Genomic DNA, 23216 nt, shown 5'->3' with positions numbered 1-23216 from the left:
TGGGGGTGGGGGTGGGGTCTGGGTTCACTTGGCATGAGATCCTCACTCCACTGCTGCAGAGTAGAAGCTCCAGGAGGGAGGAGACAGGTGAAAGTAGGGATGGCAAAGGGCTGCTGGGAAGTCCGGGGCCATAGACCTGGGGAGACGGGCTGTGGGCAGACCAGATGGAAGGGCACTAGGGCAGGGCCTAGGGAGGGCCTGATGCGCAGGCCCCGACCTCCCAGAAGTGGGCAGGGCGGGGGTGGCTCACTGGAAGCCTCAGGACTCTGTGGTGTTGCAGCAGGCGCAGGAGGGGACGAGGCGGGGCTTTAGGCCTGGGGGTGGGGTTGGATGCCTTTGGGGTAGCGGTGCCAATGGAATTAGACATCAGTGATTGTGATAATAGCAGGCCTCCCAACAGGCCCACTCTCAGCCCTGGCCTCAGACACCCTTAATCGCAGGGTGGGGGTGGGGGTGTCTACGACTCTGGAAGGATGTGGGGTCCTGGCTCCCAGTATCTGAAGGGAACCTGAGACACCAGACTTCTTTCTCACAATCAGGTAGATGACACTAACACCAGGGACACACGGGGTGGGAGCAGGAAGCCAAGCCTCATTTAATACAGCTGAGGGACCCCAGCACCTGCTCCAACCCCCAACCCAGCCATGGGCTTACCTAGGTTCTCTGCTCCTGCCAGCCTGTCCTGTGCCAATCCTAGGCGTGCAGCGCCCCCTGCTGGCCTCTTTGGGCTCAGCAGGGCTTCGGTGGGATCACTGAGGCCTGGATCCCCACTTGACTGGAATTAGGGAGTCTCTTTGCCCAGGCCCTCAGTCTTTGCAGTCCTTGACCCCTGCCTCCTTCAAGGGGAGAGGACAGGCTACTTCCTAGGCTTGCCCTGAGTGATCACGGCCTCCTTTTGTTTTCCTGGAGCTCCTACTAAAAATCATGCACCAAGCCAGGCCCATTTTTTTTTTCTTCCTCCCTCCTTTCCTTTCCTTTCCTTTCCTTTCCTTTCCTTTCCTTTCCTTTCCTTTCCTTTCCTTTCCTTTCCTTTCCTTTCCTTTCCTTTCCTTTCCTTTCCTTTCCTTTCCTTTCCTTTCTTCCTTCCTTCCTTCCTTCCTTCCTCCTATTCCCTCCTTCCTCCTTCCCTCCCTTCTCTCCCCTTCTCTCTTTCTCTTTTTTTCTTTCCTTTTGTTCTTTCTCTTTCACTCTCTCTCTTTTTCTTTTTTCTCTTCTTATTTTCCTCGATCTCTCCCTCCCGCCTACCATCCATCCGTCTGTCCTTTCCTCCACAAACACTCCCTGACCATGTCATTTGTGCCCTGAACCAGGCAGTGTGGAAAACAAGCATGCTGCTACTCCTTGGAGGGGCCACGTAGATCGTCATTCCCAGTGACGGCTGTTCTAGAAGAAGTGTACAGGGCCTCTGAAAGCATCTAATGGGGACTTGCTTGAGCCCGAAGGTCCAGGAGAGTGCTCCTGAAATGGGAAGGCGAGTTGAGCAGGGGTGAGAGGGCATTCTGGCAGGGGTGTGGCGGTCTCACTGAGGAGCGTGGCAGCCCAACCCAGCAGTGGGCAGCTGCAGGCCTCATGGGACACTGTCGCTGTCCACATGTGTCCCTGGCTTGGCCTGATCCTGACCCTCTTCCCTTCTCCGGCCCAGGTTCTCCTGCTGGAAGCAGCAGAGCGACCCTCAAGTCCAGACAATGACCTGCCAGCCCCCCAGAGCACCCCGCCACCCTGGAATGAAGACTTCCTCCCTGATGCTATTCCTCTCGCCCACCCAGGGCCCCGAAGAAGACCCACAGGCCCGGCTGGTGAGTGAGGCCTACAGGGGAAGGCTCGGGCCAGCCACAGAGACCTTAGGCGTGGCCTCCCAGAGCGTCCACAAGTAGGTTACATACTAGGCCTCTGGGTCAAATATGCCCATATGGCATTTTGAAAAATTGAGCTAACATTTAAAAAGTGGGAGCAGCATGGGGAGGGGCACCCCAGCAGTGGGCGAGTTGGTCTCCGGTGATTAGTTGAGGTGGAGGGAGAAGCAGGTATTCTGCTGTCTTTTGAAGGGGCTGAGGCTGTGGGAGTGGGCTCCCTGGCCCATTTCTCTAGCCTCTGTTCCCAAAGTCTCACCTCAGGGGGCTGCCTCATGACCATGATTTTCAAATCCTTCTTCTGAGACTGTAAAAGAAGGGAGCTTTCCATCCAGGGGAGGACTCGGGCCCCAAACCCCCTGGGGGGTGGGCAGGGAGGTTGGGTCTTCTGGGCCAGATCTTTCTCCTTCCCAGGGAAAGTGCAGTTCCAAGAAATGACCACCAGATGGGGCACAAGCCCTACAAATGGTAACACCTGGGATCTCCCTGGAATCCCAGAGATTGGGTGGCATCTCCTCAAACCAGCAGCCCCTGTTAAGCCCCTTCTCCTGGACCACAGTTATGGGCAGTCAGGGCTGGAGGGACTCGAAGAGCCAGCACAGGTTTCTCCGTAAGTCCAGCAAACATCTCTGAGAACCATCTCCAGCATTCCAGAGGGACGAAGGGGCTGTTCCCAGGGCACAGAGCAAGCTCTTTATCTCTCTATCTCCTCTCGCTCACCCTTGGGGACTGGAGACACTGGTGCTGGGCAGGTGTGTCCTTTGGGGCTTTCTGAGATCTCCAAAGAGGCCTTATTGGGGAGCTCGTTACCACAAGCCCAGTTTCCAACTCTGTGCAGGGAGACAGAAGGATGTAGAAAGACTTGACTCATCAATAGCCTTGCTCCACGACCTTGAGCAAGGGACCACACCTTTATGAGCCTCGGTTTCCCTCCCTATCAAATGGGAACAAAAGCAGCTCTTGAGATCATAGAGGTTAATAGGTACAAAAATGATGTGTAAACTGTGATACCGACTCAAGCCGACGAGGGTCTTTGTCCATCTGGGGAAGTCTCAGGTAGAAGGGGCTCTCAGCTGTGGGTCGGCCCAGATAGCACAGGTGGTCAGGCCTTGAGCCACCAGCTCAGCCCTGATGTTCTCGGGCCTCGTCTCATTCTCTCCCCAGGGCCCCCAGGGCAGACGGGACCACCAGGGCCTGCAGGTCCCCCAGGCTCCAAAGGTGACCGGGGCCAGGCAGGAGAGAAAGGCCCAGCAGGGCCTCCCGGTAAGGACACTGACTTTGTCCTTTGTCCACTGGTGGACAGGGGCTGGGGTTTCTCCCTTATCGGAGCAAGCAAGACACCCCGTACACCCTGGTCTTGCTGGGGTGGATGACTGCCATCTTGGGTGGCTCCGAGTTCACTTACTTTTACCAGCATCCTAACTGCCACCCATCCCAGGCACTTAAGGCCTGGTGTCACCCTGGGCTGCAGGAAGAAGAGAAGGCTCCAGGAGCTGTGGGTGCCAGTGTCAGGGTGGGGCTGCTAGGGGCTGGGTGTTGTTTTCAGCCATTTGAACAACAGCCCCAGCGAGCCCCCGAATCCTCCTGGGTTCTGCAGGGGAGTGACCCCTGGTCAGCCTGGCCACCCGTTTGGTGCTCCTGCCCCAGGGCTGAGGTCCCTGGAGGGGGAAGAGGGCATCAGGCCAGAGCGGTCCCTGCCTCCCTCCCCTGCCACCCAGCTGTCTCAGGGTTCCCTCTGCATGGCCAGGAAGGGGAAGCCATTTCACTTACATTCTAGGACAGCCCTCCAGGGAGCCTGTGGTCTAGAGGCCACCACCAACCCTTGCCAACCCTGTGCCTTTTAAGGCCTGTTTCCTGTCAGTAATGTTGCCTGCCAGACCCAGCCTTCACGTAACTCCTCTTCTCCCTGTTGCAGGCCTCTTGGGGCCACCAGGGCCCCGCGGGCTTCCTGGAGAGATGGGGCGCCCTGGACCCCCTGGCCCCCCCGGCCCAGCAGGCAGCCCGGGCCTCCCTCCAAATGGCCCCCAAGGCGTCCTCTACTCCCTGCAGCCACCTACCGACAAGGACAGTGAGTGTCAACCTGAGGGTGGGGGCGGGGCAGGCCTCAGAGGACCCAGAGGACCCAGGGAAGGGACCCGTCAGTGAGTGGAGCATCGGCTTGGGAGTGGGCTCCACCAGGCGGGGGAGAACCAGTACCGTCCTCCTAACTCCACTTTGGCACCAACATGACTTTGGTGCTCAGCTCCTGCGCCTGAGGTCCTAACCCCCCAAGATCACTCTGCTCTTCGACCTGGCCTCGGTTTCTCCTCCTGGTGATGGCAGCGCCATCGAGGTCATCCACTATTGCGTCTCCTTGTTGCCAATCCTCTCACTGCAGATTATCCAGCAAATGTCTATTGAGTGCCTACTGTGTGTCATCACTGGGGATACTGCAGTGAGCAAAATAAACTTATACCCTTAGGGGCCACTGGCTAGCGCAAGAGGGCACCTCTGAGTACTTAGATACACTCGCGTGCGCGTGGGGAAGCCCAGAGAGTCTGAGAAACAGTGAGGAGGACCAGCCAGGCAGACGGAGCCTCCGTCCTGTGGGGACCGTCGTTTTTGTTAGTTGCATTGGGCAACCTGGGAAGGGTTTATAAGAAGCGAGTAACAGGATTGACTTAAAAGTCTGAGGAGAGGGCATGGGTGGGTGACGTCCTGGGTACCGTCGGGAAGTGGGACCTCTTGGACCGCCGTTGGAGAAACCCCGGCCCCTGCCCTGCTGGTGCTTCTGTCTCCCCAGGCAGCACAGCCCTTACCTGAGCAGTAAGGCCTGGACCTGAGTTCCACCGCCCTCTCTGAGCCTGCTTTTCCATTTGTAAAGTAGAGGTGGTAAAATTCCTTGATGGAGTTGCTCTGGGCTTATAAAACACAGCCCCCAGCCAGTGCCTACACCAGGAGGGAGGATTCATTCTCAAGGGATTTGGAGGTCCTGGGGTGCCCTCAGTGGGTACAGGGGCCAGGCCAGCAGGCCGGGGCTTCGGGAGGGGCCTGGCTCTCATAGGGCGTCTGGCGTGAGTGTTAACTCACTGAACACTTAGCTTTCTCGCCTGCGGTGGGCTCAGCGATGCCCCGCTGGGCAAGGAGAGAACACAGGTGGTGCTTGTAATGAACTTGGGGGTTTCAGGGCCCAGCAGCCCGTACCCCTGATCCACGAGGAGCCATCCAAAGGCTGTAGGCTGCTCTGGCCCGGGCACGATGTCCTGTGTCTGACACAGCCTGCCACCACCAGTGCCCAGACAGGACGCCAGCCCTGAGGTCTCCAAGGGAGCGCAGCCTTTTGGGGGGTGAACATTTGGAAAGAGTGGGGATGCTCCAGCTGGGACAGCTGGTGGGGACCAAGCACCTGCAGGGGGCCTACTTGCTGCGAACCTACAGAAGGGCAGTCCAGGCTTCCTTGTGTGGAGGGAGAGACAGAGGTAGCCACCCTCACCCTGGACATTTCCTGGGCTGGCTGCCCTGGGCCTGGCTCTTGGAAAGAGCAGGGCACAGTCACATGGGGCTTGCCCTGGAGGAACCCAGGCCACAGGACAGACCAGTAGACAGACCAGGCCCTGATGGAGGAAGCTCAGACCGTGAGGAGGAAGGGTTTCCTGGAGGAGACCCTAAAGGGGTGAGCCAGCTGGGGACATCAGGACAGGCATGTGGGGTGGAGCCTGGAAGAGAATGCCAGCCTGGGACATGGGGGAAGTAAGCAGGGTGGGGCCAGAGTCTTAAGGGCCTGGAATGTTCAGGAAGGAATTTATCTTTATATGAAACCCCCTGGGCTTTTGCAGCCCTTTGATCTGGCCTCTGCGTGGGAACAGTAGCATCTATTTGCCAGGGGTGTCGTGAGGCCCAGCAGGAACCTGGGTGCCTATTCTGGCTCTGAGGGGTCTTAGGTCCAGCCTCCCAGCTCTACTGGCTCCACCTTGCTGGGTCACAGGCCATCTGCTCTTCCCACAGATGGAGACTCACAGCTGGCTTCTGCCGTGGACACAGTGCTGGCAGGCGTCCCAGGGCCGCGGGGTCCCCCCGGGCCTCCAGGTAAGAGCAGAGGGCAGCAGCACAGGCTGACCTGGACTGGGTACCCCCTCTGGAGCTTGGCCTGGGCCAAGGGTCTTCCAAGGGGCCATTAGGGGGCCCACAGCCTTGGCAAGGTGCTAGGGACTTAGTCTGCCCTGACCTGCTATGTGACCCGAGGTAAGGTTCATGGCTTCCAAGTGGCAGCTCGCCTATGGGACTGGACACAGAACCCCAAGTTCCTGACCCTTTTGGGTGGGGGATGCCCTGGAGTGCATGGAGGTCCAGGCCCAAGGGAAGCATGGGCTCAGCACAGGGGCAGCTCAGGTGGGGCAGGTGCCTCTGAAAGTTAGGAGGCGCACAGCCTCTAGGCAGAAGCCAGGGGCCCTGGGAAAGGGGTTGGCCCTGGGGCCCAATGGGCTGAGTCTGGGTCTGGCTTGACTCTCACCCTCCACAGACCCTTACCGGGTGAAGTCCCACTCACCCCGCTGTGTGGTTGTCCCTAGGCCCAGACCACTCACTCCTGCCATTTATTTACTCTCATACACAAATAACAAATATTCACTGAGCATGGTCCTACCTGTTAGGCAGTGTTCCAGGTCCCTGGGACACTTTAATAAACAAACAAAACAAAGGTTCCTGTCCTGGCGGTACTTACATTCTAGTGAAGGAAGGCAAATTGTGCATAAACACCACACATAGAGTACATAGATTTGAAAGAGTGATGGATAGAACGCAGAGCTGAGTGACGGCCAGACCAGGGCAGGCCCCATTTCAAAGGTGGCATTTGAGCAAATGCTTGGACAAAGTGAGGGAGTGAGCTTGAGAGTATATGGGGCCCTCAGGTGACTTGCTCTGACTGAAGAGAGGAGAATTGTTTTTTAACTAAATTGAGTCCAGGTATGCACCCCAGCTGGGGTACACTTTCCTACAGGTCCTCCCCAAGCATGGGGTTACATTGGTACAGCCCAGCAGGGAGCTCCCTGGGAGGAACAGGCCTATGCAGACCACAAGGGACAGAGGCCTCACTCTTCTAATCGTGCTGGAGGTTCAGTCATGAACACTGCTCCTGTTCTGGGCACATGTGGCCCAACCTAACCTTTCAGACATTCCCTGACCCATGGGGGAAACAGACATGTAAACTGATAGGGGTATTGGCTGTTCCATATCAGGGGTTTGTCTAGAAGAGAGGTGGGGGGTAGGTGCTGGGGAGACTTCCTGGAGGAGGTGATGCTCAGTCTGAGACTAGTAGGAAAGCCCAGTAGGAAAGAATTTGGCAGGGACGTGGAGGGAATAGAGAAGCTCTAGGAAGAAATATCATTGGCAAAGGCACGTAGAAGCATGAGAGCTTTCTGAGTGGGTATGTGGGGAATGGTGGCAGAGAGACCAGGCGAAGAGAGACCTTCCTGAAAGGTCACTCTGGGTGGCTTCGTGAAGGGTGGATGGTCAGGAAGCAGTTGTAGTAACCTAGGTGAGAAGGATGACCTCAGAGGGGTCGGGTCCAAGGTCCCAAGAAGGGGCAGATGAGGGAGAGAGATTTGCCAGGGGTTTGGCTGGCTGGGGATGGAGTGCAGAACAGCCCCATGGCTGAGGCCCTGGGAGGAGCGGCAGGTTGGGGAACAAGGGTCATTTATTTACTCTCATACACAAATAACAAATATTCACTGAGCATGGTCCTACCTGTTAAGCAATGTTCCAGGTCCCTGGGACACTTTAACAAACAAACCAAACACCCCTGTCTGAACTGAAAATGGGCAAGGAAGGCCAGGGGAGTACGTGTTCCCCCACCGTTCATTCACTGACCCTCTGTTTGCTGCCCATGGAGACAGCCCCAGGGCAGGGGCTAGGGTGGGAGGGTGGGAATTTCTTTCTCCAAAGCCCGTGGGGGTTGGGGGCTGCTCTGGCCCCAGGTGACCATCTGTGACTCTGCCTACAGGTCCCCCTGGACCACATGGTCCCCCAGGACCTCCAGGTGCTCCTGGATCCCAGGTATGGTCTCTCCCATTTCTGACAGGGGAGGGGGCATTGGCTCCCTAGGAAAGGAGGAGCCAGGCTTTCTCCCTGCAGGAGTTGCTCAGGAAGGTAACCAGCCCGGGGCAGCTAAGCGTGGGATTCTGGTTTGATTAGCAGCAGAGTCTTTTGCTGCTCATTTCCTCTATGCCAGGGAGGTGTTAGCATCTTTCCCGTTTCATAGATGAGCTGAGCCCCAGAGAGGCCAGCATCAATGAATGTCCACCCTATCCTATCACTCCTTTTCCCCGAGAATTGCCTATGTGGGAGGGGGCCCCCCAACCCCTGACTGGGTGGCCCCAACCCTAGCTTGTTTTGCCTTTCCAGTTGTATTACCTTGAGCTAAAAAAAAAAAAGGCAGCCTCTCTGGGTTCTGGCTTCCTCGGCAGCTGAGGCCGGGAGTTCAGGGCCTCCCTTTTAGATTGTTACAGGGAGCAAAAGAGAAATGAAATGCCAGGCAGAAGTGCCTTGTGTTGCCTGAACCCAGGGGCCTGGGAGGAAAGTCACACAGAGGAGGAGGAAGGACCCAGGATGTCCAATGCGGGCAGGAAAGGTGATGTTTGGGGATGTCCTACTGCGCAGAGCTTCCTGCAGCCCCCGCCCCAGGCTTCGTCCAGGCCAAGGGCTCTGCTTTCCTGGAGCTCCGGCTCTGGGGCTGGAGGCTTGCTGAGAGGTGGCCCCACAGTGTGAGGGGCATGGATCTGGGCCTTGGTCCTGTGGGCACTGGGACCTGGGGAGTCTCACACGTTCTTTCATCACTGGACAAATATTGCCCAAGCTCTGGGAGGGCACTAGCCCTCCATCTGACAAAAGCAGGCCCTGGGGCTACACCCTAGACCCCTAAGGATACATTCTAGACCTCAAAGAACCGGTGTCGCATGACTCTGATTTGCTTTTGCCCCCACTGTGTATTTTCAGACCAGGAGGACACAGCTCCTCCTGGAGGGGAAGGGCTGGCTGGTGCATGGCCCGTGGGGAGGGATGGACAGGAGCTCTAACTGGGGTTTGCTGCACAGAGCATAGGGCAGGGCAAGAGTGAATGCAGATGGGATGGTGGGCAGAGCCTGGTGTGGGGTGGGGGCTGCAGAAGGGCTGGGAGGTCCCCAGGCCTGATTTGCTCTCAAGTCAGGTGGGGTGGGCCAGGTAAGCTGAAAGTCTGGTCCTCCAGAGCCAGGCACCCCAGGGTACCCTCCTGGCCTGTTGGGCCCCCAGCCACACATAGGCCCTGGAGAGAGAGATTGGGGACAGGTGAGGGAATGACAGTGACCAAGAGGCCCAGGGACCCATAGGGGCGGCTGGGGGAGAGAAGCCCAGCTGAGCTGCACGCACACCGCAGGGGCTCTGTGCAGCGGGGCCCTCCTGCCGCTCCAGCTCCCAGCAACAGGTGGGGTCAGGGACGCGGTATTCCCAGGCCCGCTCCCCACCTGCTCATGCCAACTGCTTCCAAGGGTCCCATCATTTAACCCCAGCAGCGATGGGGAAGTGGAGGCTCAGAGAAGTTATTACTTGCCAGAGTCACGCGGCAGGGGAGCAGAGCTGGAACCCCAGGTCCCTCAGGCCTTCTCCAGCTGCCTCCGGCCCTTGCCAGGAATGCAGTGGGTGCTTGGGGGTAGCCTTATCCTGCCAGTCTGTTTTTAGGGTCTTCCGGGCCCTTGTGGGCTGGGCTGCCTCAGGTGGCTGTGCAGACCGTGTCCTCATGGGGACCCGTGTCGGCAAGATTCCAAGGAGGTTCAAAGGAACCAAGTCTAAACTGCTTATTCAGCCCCCCTCGAGAGGGTATGACCAGGCATCTGCGTCATACTTACATCACTACTGTGGTCCTTTTCTAAGTCTGGGGACCTATGGCCAGGGATGGGATGCCAGAGGACACCAGGCCTGTCCCTGGCTCTCCAGGGCCCTAGCGGATAAGACCCAAAGAGCCCCTTCCCAGACCTACTGCCAGGGCCTGTCCAGGCCCCCACATGGCAGGTGCAGACAAAGGTTCCATGGTTAACCCAAATATTGACAGTGTCGGAAGGGCCACCAGCCTCCTCTGCTCACCACAGAGGGGCCGGACTATGGCTTCACTGTGGACGGTGGGGCCAGCCTGGTGACCCAGCCATTGTTTCCTTCCCTTGTCAAGGAGTCAAGGCCACTGAGGGTTGGGGGTGGGGGTCCTCCTAGAGCAGGGTCAGATAGGAGTGAGAAGGGACAACGATGGAGGACCAGGTGGCTCCTACTCTCTCCTCTGATAGGGACAGATAGGCTAGGGTTAGAAGCCCAGCTCTGCCTATTTCTAGCTGGTGACCCTGAGCAAGTCACTGACCCCTCCGATCCTCAGTTTCTCCATTTATGAAATGAGGATAAAAATCCCTCCTAGGCAGGTTCTTTGTGAGGGATGGAGGGCATAATAGATAGGAAAGGCCAGGCCCTGAGGGGCCCCTTATTAGTAAATGCTATTTATGAACCAAACATCTCCTGGGGCCTCAGTTGCATCAGACAGAGTACTGGACACAGGAATAGGGACATCGGGACCTGCCTGGTGGTAGCTGACAGTCTAATGGGGGAGGCGGACAATGAAAAGTGAGTAAGCGTCATGAAAGAACTCAATGAAGCAATGTGACAGAGTAACCGGGAAAGGGCCTACTGCGACAGAAGAGAGATGACGTAAGCAGGTCATACCCTGGTTCCTCAGGTCTCAGACGTTTTGGAACCAGAGGAGCAGCCATGCAAAGATGCCCAGAAAAAGCAGTCCAGGTAGAAGGAAGAGTGAGTGCGAAGGCCCCGAGGCAGGGAAAAGGCTGGGACAAACCAAGCCAAGGAGACTGTGCTATGAGATGAAGCGGAGAAATGGGCAGGGCCTCACCTATAGAGCTGAAGCGAGGGTTTTTGTCACCGTGGGATGGGAACTCTGAGTGTCAGGAAAGGAGAGTCCATCATCTGATTTATATCTTTAAAAGGCTCCTTGGCCATTGTGGGGCCAATGAAAGATGGGGTGGGGGCTAGAGCAAGAAGATTAGGGAGCGGGGCCACAGCAGCAGGCAGGGGACTTGAAGGTGACTTACATTAAGGCGGTCACAGTGAAAATGGCCGAGTGAATGAACATATTTAGAAAGTAGACCTGACAGGTCTCGCTGATGGGATGGATTTGGCGAGTGAGGGAAAGGGCAGGTAAGTTCCCAGGTGTGTGCTAGAGCAGCTGGGAGGACCATGGAGTCATGTCCCAAGAAGAGTGACTGTGGGGCGAGGGCAGATATGAAGTGCAGGAGCTCCACTTTGCAGAGGTGCAGTGCGGTGCCTCCCGGTGGACCTGGAAGGGCTGTCGGAAGACGGCTGAACGCAGGGGTCTGGGCCTCTGGGTCTGGGGCTCCAGGGGCCTTCCCCTGGGCACCAGCACTGATGGGGGCCCACCCATGGAACCCTCGCTGTCACGCAGTCTCTGAGCACCGTTCTCTCACGTGTGGGGAGGATGTGTGCGTTGCCATCTGTTCCCCTTCTCCAGGCGATGGGGTGTTGCCCCATTCCACAAGAAAGAAGACCAAGGGCTCAGCTGAGGAGCCAGAGGAGGGTGGCTCCAGGACCTGGGAGGTCGCCAAGTGTGGCCTTTCCCTTTCCTCCACGCCATTGCTTCCCTTCCTATGTTTCAGATTCAGAGCCCAGTGAAAGGGGAAGGTGAGGGAAAGACTGAGGGGTTGGTGGGGACAGGCAAGGCCCAATCTACCTCGTTTGGTTCTCTACAGGGCCTGGCTGGAGAACGGGGCACGACGGGGCCATCCGTAAGTGCGGGGCTGTGTAGATCGGCCACTTCTAGGGCGGTGGGCTCTGATTTGGGCCCAGGGTATCGGGAGGAGCGGGCGGGGTCCGTCCCGGGTGGGCTTACCTGACCGAGCTCAGCCCCACAGCCTCCCCGAATGTGGGAGCACAGAGCAGAGGAGAGAAAGGGGCATCCTGAGTACTGTCCCAACTGCCCATGTTGGGAAGGGGTGGCTTTGAGAACTAGGGAGCCCCCTTACTGGGAATGTGAGCAAGGACTGAAAAACTTCCTGTTAGGGAGGGTTGGATGAGAATCCCGAGGTGTCTTCCACGGACCCCAGACCCCTGGGTTAACATGCTGTGTGACCTGGATGGAGTGTCCTTTCCCTTCGCTGACCTCCAGAAGTAGGAGGCTTAGACCAATGACCTCTAATTTCCCTTCTTAGAAACAAGAATTCATGAGTCTGAACTCCTGCGTCTAGGCGGGGAAACCTTCGGGCCTAAGCCTTACCAAGGGTAGGGGGGCGGAGGAAGGTGATGAACTTTGCCGAGCATCTATTCTGCGTTGCATACAGTGGAGGTGCTGCTCTTCATAGTGTATTTAAGTTTCACAGTAACCCAGTGAGACCACGTTTTTTATTCCTGTTTGCCAGAACTGGCAGCTCAGAGAGGGTAAGTAGGTTTTGCAAGGTCACACAGCAAGGCAATGATAGAGTCAAGATTTAAACCCAGGAGCGTTAGCTTCCAAAGCCATGGCTCCTCCGGGGCTTCTGTCTAGTAATGTATGACAACTTCATCAGAGAAAAGACTTCCACAGCACTTCTAGGTGCCAGGCTCCAGTCTAAGCTCTTTATCTATGTTGATTTACGTAATCCTTCTAACAGCCCTATGAGGTAGATACAATTATTACCCCATTTTGGGGATGAGAACACCAAGGCGCAGAAGTAAAGTGCCTTGCTCAATCAAGGTCGCACAGGAGGAGTAAGCGGCAGCAGGTGTCATCGTGAGGCTGGCCCCGTTTTAAAGGCAGGGAAGCAGAGTCCAGAGATCCCTGAAAGAGCAAAAACAGGAGCCTGCGGGGTCCCACTCCAGACCGCCCCCTGCCCCAGAAGCAGAGAAGCCCCTAAAGCCAGCTCGAGACACCTCCCATGCCAGATTGTGTAGGGGACCAGGGTCTTGGCCCTCTCCCGCTCTGCTCACCCCAGCCCCCACCTCACCCCGCACCCTTTGTTGACCGCATGACTTTCTTCTAGGGTGAGCCTGGCGGGAAGGGGGAAGCAGAAGAGAAAGCTGCCGCAGAGGTAACCATGCCGTCGGCCGTGCTTACTCCCGCCCCCTTGGCTATGTCTGAGTGGGAGAGCGCGTACCCAACAGATCTGTACTGACACCCCTCGGTCCTGAACCTGGGTGGACAGGGATCCCAACCCAGCACGAGAGACAAATGAGTGAAATAGTGACTGATTGTAGCATAGTGTGAAGATTCTGCTGTGGGGGCGGCACAGATAGGGAGACTGGCTCACAGCTAGACCCTGCTGGAGAAGGCAGGAGGCGCCGTGGACCTGCGGAAGAGGCTTCAGGCTGCAGGGCTCCTCTCCAGGGACGAGACTCTCCCATGAACAACAGCATCTGGCCGGCCCATGGATGTGCCCATAGGGTCACGGGTTGGTGGACTGAAGGATACGTGGGCAGATGGACAAACGGCTGATGGATGTGGGACAGAACAATAAGGGAGTGCTGATGAGAGCGTGCGGGGGCCTGGGCAGGGCGGGAGGGACACAGGCCAGGCGAGGGCATGGCCACGTGGACCCACTGCCTTCTGGGAGGAGCAGGAGCACTAGGGACTGGGATGATGGATACAGGGGGTGAAGGCAGTGGGGCCGGTAGGGAAGGCCTTGCGAGCTGAGAATAAGAATCCCTGAGTGGGCACGTGGCTCCGCTTAAGTGAGAGAATTTGGGGAGGTTGCAAGCATAAGGGTATCAGGCGAGGTCCTCGTGGGACTGGAGAAGGGGGAAGATGCTGGATGCAGGAGGCAGTGGGAGGAAGATGTGGGGCCTGGGACAAAAGCACAGATTCACAGGGCACTCGCGATGCCAGAGTGAGAGGGTACCTGTGACTTCCCCCTCCCATTTTATAAGAATAAAACCTGTGGCCCAGGAACATGGATGGGGCTTAGCCTGGCCCGCGTGGACCCCTGCTCTCCCCGGGACACCTCCATCCCAGATACTGCCCGCAGCACAGCTTCTGCTGGACTTTGGTTCCCCTGTGGGAAGACCTCGCCTCTGTAACCCAGTGGAATGCTTTTTGGTTTCCTTTTGTTTTGTTTTAAGCTAAATTAATCTGAATGTCATGACAGCCGTCATGTTATACCAGCAAAAGGTGCCTGTTTTGTCACTGACTCCAGGCAGGGACTCGTCCCTCCACCATCACTTTTCTTTCCAAAGTGGCCTTGCACCTGGCACACAAGGTCCTTTGCCTAAGTGTAGGCCAGGTCTCAGATATGCAGACTTGCCTTCGTCGAGCCCTCCTGCTGGCACCCCGGAAGCCATGGCTCTCCCTTCCCTTTCACTAGCCCGGGTGGCCACACAGGGAGGCTTTCAGGTGGGCAGTGCTAGGAAGAAAACCAGCAAAGTTCCCCACTTTTGGGCCCTGCTAGGTGCTCTGCCCAAGGCAGGGTATTTTCTGAAAAGTCAGTCACACAGAGGAAGCAGTCGGGCAGGTGCAGAGCAGGAAGAGCCCAGGCTCAAGGGGACAGGTCTGGGTATGAAGTGTCAGTTGGCCACTTCCAGGTCATGTGGCCACAGGAAGCTGTGGTTACCCTCTCTGTGCTTCAGGTTCTTTGTCTTCAAACAAGAATTTGAATGCCATCCCTGGTACGAAGTGGATGATGGCTGTTAATGATGGGGACAGGAGGGGAGAGGTAGGAATGGGGACGGCTGGGACAACACATACACTGAAGCAGAATGGCCTTGACCCTGGCCGCTTGCTCTCCGCCAGGGCGAGGGGGTGCAGCAGCTGCGGGAAGCCCTGAAGATCCTGGCAGAGAGGGTCCTCATCCTGGAGCACATGATTGGGATCCATGGTGAGTAGAGACCAGGGCCTGGGGACGGGTGGGCCCACAGCTGGCCACCAAGCTGGGAATCGGCCTCTGCGCCCACTCCGCAGTCCCTGTGCCCTCATGGCAGCTGCAGCTGTCTCTGATCTCCCTGCCTCCATGACCCCTCCACTTGGCTGCCAGAGAGCTTTCCCCAAACCGCAGTCTGACCCTGTCCTTTCCCTGTTCAAGGACCCTCAGTGGCTCCCTGCTGCCTATGACTGACATCCAGGTGCATCAAGTCCCAAGTCCCTCTCCAGCATAGCCCGGTGCCCAGTGACACAGAGCCACCACCCAGTCTGCCCAGGCCCCATCCCGCCCCACCACCACGCCTTTGCTCACGGCAGCCCCTCTGCCTAGTAAACACCAATTCTCACTTCAGGACCTGTTCCGAGTTCTCTTCCTCTGTGAGGCCGACCTCCTCTCTCCTCGCAGTGCTCTGAGAGCCTTCTATTCCTTCATGGGATGGAGTTTCCATATCTCTCCCTGGCACACTGGCAGGCCCTGGTGGCGAGGTGGTGACTGGAGCCTCTGCAGGGCCTACAGTTCAGTCTTGGTCAGCATTTGTTGAAGAATAAATGAATGAATGAGTGGGTGAATGAATGGATAAATGCATGAGTGAATGAATGAATGAATGTGTGAATGAATGCATGAGGAATAGGAAGCCCTGTCCTTGCTGGGCATAGTGCATCCTTTGCTGACTGGGAGCCTTTGAGTGCTCCCAAGGCCCACCCTCCTGCTCTCCTTCCAGATCCCCTGGCCTCCCCAGAGGGAGGCTCTGGCCATGACGCTGCCCTGAGAGCCAACCTCAAGATGAAGCGTGGTGGGGCTCCACCTGATGGCTCCCTTGCTGCCCTGCTCGGCCCCAACCCTGTGCAGAAGAGCACTGGCCGGGCCAGCGGCGGGAAGTAAGGGCCCAGCTCTCCAGGACATGCCCGGCCCCACCAGAGACCCAGCCCTGAAGCCTGTGCCTCCACTGGTTCCCGAAAGCACCCCTAGTGGGACTGGGCTCCAGGCATGGATCATCATCAGGGACATTGGCTCGCAGGGCTTGGGGGCCTTGGGGACAGATGGAATTTCCAGAGGCAAGGTCCAGAGGGGCCTTGTCTTTGTCCCTGTAAAAGACAGAGTCTGGGTGGGCTGGGCGGGATGTGAGAATAATCATAATACTCATCATTTACTGAGTCCCTGTGACACCTCAGCCTGTCCAAGGAGCTCTCCCTACATTGTCTTATTTAACCCTTAGGAGGTAGGCTTGTTATCCCCACTTTACATGGGGAACAGAGGCTTGGAGAGGATAAATAACCTACAACACCACCGGACCATGGAGGGCTGGGGCAGAATTTGAACCCTAGCTTTTCAGTTTCTGAGCTCTCTACCTGGCCATCTTCCCCTCGTCACAGGAAACTCAGACAGGGTGGGCACAAGGCTGCGAGGAGGCTGGACTGGCCAGCAGGAAGAAGGGCAGAGCCCTGGGCCTCCTTCCTTGACTCCCTTCCCCTGGCTTGGGGCCAAGGGGAACCTGAATAAACCTGTGACGGCCATGCGGACCCCAGGCTGAGAGGGCCATTGGAGGTGCAAGGGCCCTCCAGCCAGGTTGGCATAGCCCACAGCCACTTCCTAAGCTCTCTGAGACCACCCATCCCCACCAGGGTGCTCCCACCCCTGAGGCAGGAGGAGGAAGGATTTAATGGGGGTTGCACATCCTCAAGGGGCTATCACATGCAGCCCTACCCTTCTCCGGGAATCTGTAAGGATGGCCAATCCTGTGTTACATGGCAAGTCTAATGTCTCCTTGATGAAGCAGAAAAAAGAGGGCTGCCAGAGTCCCAGGCCCTGCTGCGGGGAGATGTGCCCACCCGCAGGGCCGTGGGCCCTCGCAGCTCCACAGCAGACCCCCGGGTCCCCAGTGCCCCAGAGTAGCTCAGACCATAGCCCTCAAGGCCACGCAAAGCCTCTCAGGCCATGGGTCCCCTGTGATCCAAACCATCCTAGTGCTCCTCTCTCACTGGGCCGGGACCCAGACTCGGCGAGCACAGCAAACTCAGAGATTCATAGGTGCTGGCACCACCCCAGGCATGTCTCCCCGGGCAGCAGGAGCGGCCCATCCCCAGAGCTCTCGGTGCTCCTGGGAGGTTGTGCCTGTTCCCACCAGGCCCGGTAACCTCTCCTTGCCCTCAAAGGCCTGACTATGCCTCATGGGGCAGGGCTGTCCCAGGGGCCAAAGAGGGGCCTCCCGCAGGCCTGTCTTCTTGGAGGGGCGGTCAGAGGCGGGCAGGAAATCTGTAATGCTCTGACAATAAAGGTGCTCTCCCTACTAGGGGTCTGGTGTGCTGTGGCAGCGGCTTTGGGGAGGCCTGGCAAGCCCGGCCACAGTGACCCTCAGCCACTGAGAGAGGCTGTCCCTAGTGACACTGTGGCTGGATATGAGACATACATGGCAGGTGGTGACCATGGGGCCACACCAACACAGCGGAGGGGGCAGCTAACCTTCTAGGGGCATGAGGAGGGGCCATGGAGGAGAATGGTCTTCAGGGCTCAGCAGGAGTCAGCTGAACAGGAAAGAGGTCTGAAGCCAGGGCGGACAGCATCGGCAAAGGCTTGGAGTGGGAAGGAGGGGGGCCCATTGCTGACTCCTTGGACAAGGTGTACACAGAGCGTGCATGCAGGGGTGCAGGAGGGAGAGGATGGTCCTGCTAGAGGCACGAGTGCTTCTCCCAGATGGCTGAATCCCTTTTTCTTTCTCCAAGCCACCCTCGCAGCTCACTGGGGCCCCCCATCTTGCCCAGAGCACCCGCTGGGGCACCCATGAGACTGAATGTCATCTGACAAGCTAAGTCCTCTAATCCTTAGTGAAGCAGGCTAGGAAACACTTCACTCTCCCAGACCCAGTGGCAGAATGGGACCCTAAGAGAGACTGTCCTGCTTACCCAAGACACCAAATGTGCTGCCCTGGTGGCCCCAGCCCAGGCTCTGTATGGGCCTCTCCCCTGAATGTCTTAAGGGTAGGCCATGTCACCAGTGACAGCTACATCCTTAGACCAGGGGGGCTCCTGCTTTGGGAGGGTGTGGACTAAGCATAGACATGCGGGGGTTGGGTGGTGTGGGGGTGGTCCACACTTGCGCATAAAGCCCCTCAATACAGGACAGAAGCAAGCCGGTCCGGGGAGGTAGGGGTTCAAAGGGCCAAGGGCTGGCTCTCCCCTGGCCATCAAGTTCCAGTGAAGAGCTCTGCGAGTTCACAATGTGATGTCAACCTGGTTTTCCAGATCCTTATAAAGCATAGAGCATATTTTAAGTTGGCTAGCTCAATGTATAGGAAGATGTATAGGAAACCTCCATTTGTCCCCCTTGAATCCTGCACGTGGTCTGGGAAAGGCCTGGGTGGGGGCTCGCAGAGTCTGGAGTGAGCCCTCCCCGAGACGGAAGCAGGATGTCCAGAATCTCCGGGGCCCAACCAGAGCTGCTGGAGGCAGAAGGGGGTGCAGGAAGGAACCATCTTCCAAGGGGAGACCAAGGGCAGGCCAAATCTGCAGCGTGTCGGATGGGTCAGGACAGCAGGTATGGACTCCAGAGGAGGCCCCATCTCCCAAGGGCTGGGGCTGTGGGACAGGGTCTCCCTGAGGAGGTAGACCTTCATAGGATTGAGACCATGTGCTAAACACATGGCAGGTGCCCCCTCCCTTCAGCTTCACAGCTGCCTTCCCCATTTTGTGGAGGGTCAGGGGGGTCGGCTCAGCCCCAGAGAGACTGAGTGACTTGTCCAAGGTCACACAGCTAGTCAGTGATGAAGCTGAGCTTCTGGATAGGTCTTTGGGACTTGGGGAGCCTGTGTTCTCAGCCGCTGAGTTCTGGAAGGATGAGTGGAGTTCGCATAGACCAAGAGTCCAAGGGAGGGCACCGCAAGGAGGGCACGTGTGCGCAGAGGCCGGAGATGGGTGATGAGCAGAGCAGATTAGGGTGGGGAGGAATTCTCGCAGGAGACCGAAGCAGCTGCCTGGCGCTAGGTCTTGGAGGACACTGAATGCCAGGGGAGGGGGAGGAAATCGAAAAGGGAGGAAACTGGCCTGAAGGAGAAGGGCAGGCTCTTACGTTAGTCTGGCCTCTCTCCTCCATCTGGCCCCAATGACCTTTTTGACATGCAAGCGTGACAGCGTTCCCCGCTTATTCACGGATCTTCAGTTCCTGGTCCCCAGCCTGGGCTCCACAACCTGGGGCTGTTATCCAGTGACAGCGGTACCAGTCCAGTCGTTGTCCAGAGCTTCTCTCATTGGCTGGCCTCATCTTTGTCCAGCTTGTGGGTACAGGTTGGAGTGGGGTTCGGCACTTATAGCCTCAGCGGAAGCACGGTTCTTAGCTTTGGGCAAAATGCTCAGACGCATCAGCATCACCTCCTCTGACCCCTGCACCCTGACCGAGTTGGTTTGGGCCTTCTTTGGTCTTTGATTCTGTCCTAGGCCATGATCAACTTCGTGCCCATACGTGGAAACCTTGACCCGCACTTGACACTCAGCTTGCAGGTCCCAGTGGTGACTTATAATGATGATGCAAGTCACCCAGTGCCCCCACCTAGGATGCCATTCTGGGCCTCCAGGGCCCAGTCACCCTCCAATGCCCAAAACTGCCCCTCTCCCCCTCTCCTCTGGGGATGAGGCTCATGGGGATCAGCCTAGGGTAGGGGGAGAGTGAGGAGAGGGCTGTGGGGCCTCCTGCTGCCTCAGGCATTCCTAAGTTCCCACCCCTGCACCTGCCTGTATGGGCTGCCCATGGGTTCAATAAAGAAGAATTAGCATTGGCCACCCCCTCACCCCCCTCCTCCTTGAGTCTGCTCTGCTCTCCATCCGCTGCTCCCCACAGGGTGTACCCCAGCCTCTCTCCACACTTCTCTGCGCACAATTCTTTCCTGTACCCTAGTATCCAGATAAACCTGGCGTTTCTTAAATACTGATGGGCTCCAGCCCCTGGTATGTGTGTGTGCATGCATGTGTGTGTGCGCGTGTGCGCATGTGCGTGTGATGGGACAGGAGCTGACTTGTCCTTCACTAACATCTTCCGGGCCCCCTCACTCAGGGGTCCAGAGCAGCCATAGTCCTTGTTTCCCCCAAGGTCCTAGCCTGTGACTATGCCGTCCAGCTCCGTGAGACCCTCCACTCCTCACTCCCCTGCCCAGCAGAGCCTGAGGAGAGCAAGGCACTGGGAGAGCCCAGGCTCAGGCAGGGCCCTGACTCAAATCCTCCCCTCTCTGTGGGTGGGGTTGGGGGATGGGCTTCTGGTCCCCTTGGCCCACCAATTCAGCCAGCAGCTAAAACAGAAATTCAGGATCGCCTCAGTCAAATGGTGACTTCTGGCAAGTGCCCCAGCATGGCAGCCACAGTGTGGAGGGGACTCGGTCTGGGCTGACTTTTAGTAGCTTTCACTGGGTCAGCTGAACCTGTTAAAATATTGAAACAACCTGTAGTGACCGACCCTATTTCCTAGGTCCCTCCCAATCTAGGATCCTGCTCCAGTACCAGGAGCAGGATCTGTTCTGAGTGGTAGGTCCTGTGTTCTGGGCCTAATATATTTTTAATGGCACTCCCAACACAGGCAATGAGAAACCTATGAAAGGGCTGGAGTCAGGGGTTATGCTTTGCTTCTGCCTGGGGACACATCATGGCCTCAGGCAGAAATTCACAGCTGATGTGCTGCCTTGGGATGGGAGATCTCCCAATGGAGGGGTTGGATGGCCTTGGTCAAAAACTCAGAAGTGGGCCAGAAGCACTGGTCAGCCCAGGCTAGGTCCCTCTTGGACTTTCTAACAGGACCCCACATTTTCTGCTGTACTCCCTTGGGACTGGGACTCAAGAAAATACGGTATGACCTATTTCCAGGGATCAGGAGGGAATCAGGATGTGGCTGGAAGTTAATCGGACACTCACCTGGCCCCCAGGGGCTCAGGGGCCACCTCTGAACATTTCCCTTCCCAGAATGCCCTGGGTGAGGTTGGCCCACTCCAGGCTGAGAAGGGCCCTTGGGGGCACATTCTTCTTACCTGAGTTTAGCTTTTCTTCTGCATGGGGAGGAACTACCTGACATCTGGCCCTGGGCCCCAGTCAGAGGTGGTCTGGGTGTCACTGGGGTGCCCCAGTCCTCATCTCCCTGCATTAAAAAGGTGCCCTCGCAGCTCCGTTTTCTCCACGCTAGGCTATGATCTGCTCGTGTCCATGGCACTAAGCTCTGATCACTGCCGTGAGTCACACGACATTCTCAGTGGGGAAGTGCTCTTTCCCAGACTGTAAAGGGTGGTGGGCAGGGGCAGGCGAGCATCCAAAGCGTACCTAGGTCAAAACAGAAGCCCCTCCCCACCTCACATCTACAATCTCAACCACACTGAGGTTTCTGGAATACCTCTTTTCCAGACCTGTTTTATGGATTATAAAAAAAAAGGATTTTACAAGATTTTCAATTACTTGAATTCCAGGGAGATTTATTTCCAATGTTATTAATAAATTCTAATGCCCCCTTTAACTTTCTTCAATTGCCAGTTAATGGACTTTGCAATTGGTACATTGTAAAAGATAAATTAAATACTGTTTCAAGCAGGGGGTGGTAAATCTAATGAGCCCATGTGGCCACAGCAGACAGCCAGGCTCATGTCCTAGACTGCCCCACCCCACATTGATGGATGTGTGACATGGACAAGTGACAACGGGCCTCAGTGTCCTTGTCTGTAAAAGTGGATCACAGACCCCACCTCCAGAACCCTCATGGTATCTGGGGTTGAAGCTACTTTTTATTCACAGATAAATGCAATGGAGGGGTCCCAAGTAATCACTGGAGTCGAGAGTCCTGGCTTTGGTACTATGGGCTGAGTGACTGTACGGGTTTCCTGAAGCTGCTGTAAGAATTGCCAGAAACACACCCTCTCACAACTCTGGAGGCTAGAGTCTGATATCCAGGTGCCAGCAGGGCCACACTCCCTCCGAGGGCTCCAGGGAAGAATCCCTCTTTGCCTTTTCCAGCTTCTAATGGCTGCAGGTGTCCCTTTGGCTTGTGGCTGCGTCACTCCAACCTTTGCCTCCGTATTCACATGGCCTAAGGACACTTGTTGGCTTTCAGGCCCAGCCAGATAATCCAGGATGATCTCTTCTTTTCAAGAACCTTAACTTAATCACGTCTGCCATGGCATGCTTTCTAAATAAGGTCACATGCAGAGGTTCTCGGTGTTAGGACTTGGACATGCACTTGGGGGCTGCTGTTCATCTACAGTAGTAACCTCAGGCTTCCATTTTCCACCTCGACCAGCAAAGGTTTGTTTCGCTGAGCTCCTAAGAACAGGACATCCTCAGTGGGAGAGTGTGCCAGGCGCTGTTTTGAGCCCATCACGTGTACCGACTTCCATTTCAAGTGTTTAATTCCCATGCTAACCTGATGAAACAGATGCTTTCTTGTCCTCATTTTGCAGATGAGCAAATTCACTCATAAGGAAGTCAAGCAGCTGGCTCAAAGTTGTCCACCTAGAAAGTGGTAGGGCCAGGATTTGAACCCGGGCTATCTAACTCTGCAGCCTATGTCCCCTTTTTGATAATTGAACTTTTTAAAATCGAGACGTAATTCACATATTGTTCAACTCTTCCATTTCAAGTGTACAATTCAGTAAGTTTTAGTATGTCCAGAGCTGTACAGTCATCACCACAATCAATTTTAGAACACTTTCATCACTCCCAAAAGAAACCCTGTATCATCTACCAGTACCCCATAATCCTCCCACTCCCTCTCCCAAGGCAACCAGTAATTCACTCCCTGTCCCTGTGGACTTACCTATTATGGCCATTTCACAGACATAGAATCATACACAGTACGGCTTTTTGTGTCCAGCTTCTTCCACTGCACATAATGATTTCAAGGTCCATCCATGTTGTGGTAGATATTGATATTCATTACTCTTTATGACCAAACAGGAGCCTGCACTCTTAAGCACTCTTATCTTAACTGATAACTTGTAAAGTCCCTAGCAGCTCTATAGAATCAGCATATTCCAGAAATCTCAGCCAAACCCCGAAGCTTGATCTGTGAGGATTCTGTAGGACGTGGGGAACAGGATTCTCACTCCTCTCCACAGCACTGTCCTCTCTACAAGATTCCCGGCACAGCAAGAACCCCAGCAATGCTGGGCAACTTAGAATGCCAGCTATAAGGCTTGGTCACCCTTGAAGGCAGGCGGTCTGCCCTCACCTGGGGTGGAGCTTCCTGACTTTCTCACATTACTGCCCACAGAGAACAGGATATTTGCATAGGATTTGGGGTAAATAACCAGGGCTGCACCCAGTAGACATGCCCAGCCAGGGTCTCATGGCTGTCCTAGCACCACCCTGATAGCCTCCAAGGACCAACACCTGAGCCCAACTGCAGCACAGGGCTGGGAAACTCTGACCTCAGGTGTCAGGGCCTGCACCCAAAGGATGCTTCTATTAGATGTGAAGAGGGAAGAGCACTGTTGGTTCTTCACTGC

At 56.3% G+C, this 23216-nt stretch overlaps 1 protein-coding gene across 1 annotated transcript in view; it reads left to right on the top strand.

Moving 5' to 3' along the window:
* COL26A1 (collagen type XXVI alpha 1 chain) overlaps nt 1–21191 on the top strand; it is a 187356-nt gene extending 166165 nt beyond the window's left edge. Inside the window, exons 5-13 of the mRNA XM_016146508.2 lie at nt 1643–1796; nt 3015–3113; nt 3766–3918; nt 5835–5915; nt 7828–7880; nt 11621–11656; nt 12887–12934; nt 14629–14713; nt 15477–21191. Of these exons, the coding sequence (XP_016001994.1) occupies nt 1643–1796; nt 3015–3113; nt 3766–3918; nt 5835–5915; nt 7828–7880; nt 11621–11656; nt 12887–12934; nt 14629–14713; nt 15477–15637 (870 nt within the window). The 3' untranslated portion in view covers nt 15638–21191. The remainder of the gene's footprint in view (nt 1–1642; nt 1797–3014; nt 3114–3765; nt 3919–5834; nt 5916–7827; nt 7881–11620; nt 11657–12886; nt 12935–14628; nt 14714–15476) is intronic.
* Nucleotides 21192–23216: the final 2025 nt, after the last annotated feature.

Source organism: Rousettus aegyptiacus, unplaced genomic scaffold (assembly GCF_014176215.1).
Source record: "Rousettus aegyptiacus isolate mRouAeg1 unplaced genomic scaffold, mRouAeg1.p scaffold_m13_p_8, whole genome shotgun sequence".
Lineage (NCBI taxonomy): Eukaryota > Metazoa > Chordata > Mammalia > Chiroptera > Pteropodidae > Rousettus > Rousettus aegyptiacus.
Note: the sequence above shows the minus strand (reverse complement) of the source record. Positions and strands in the feature narration are given on the sequence as shown.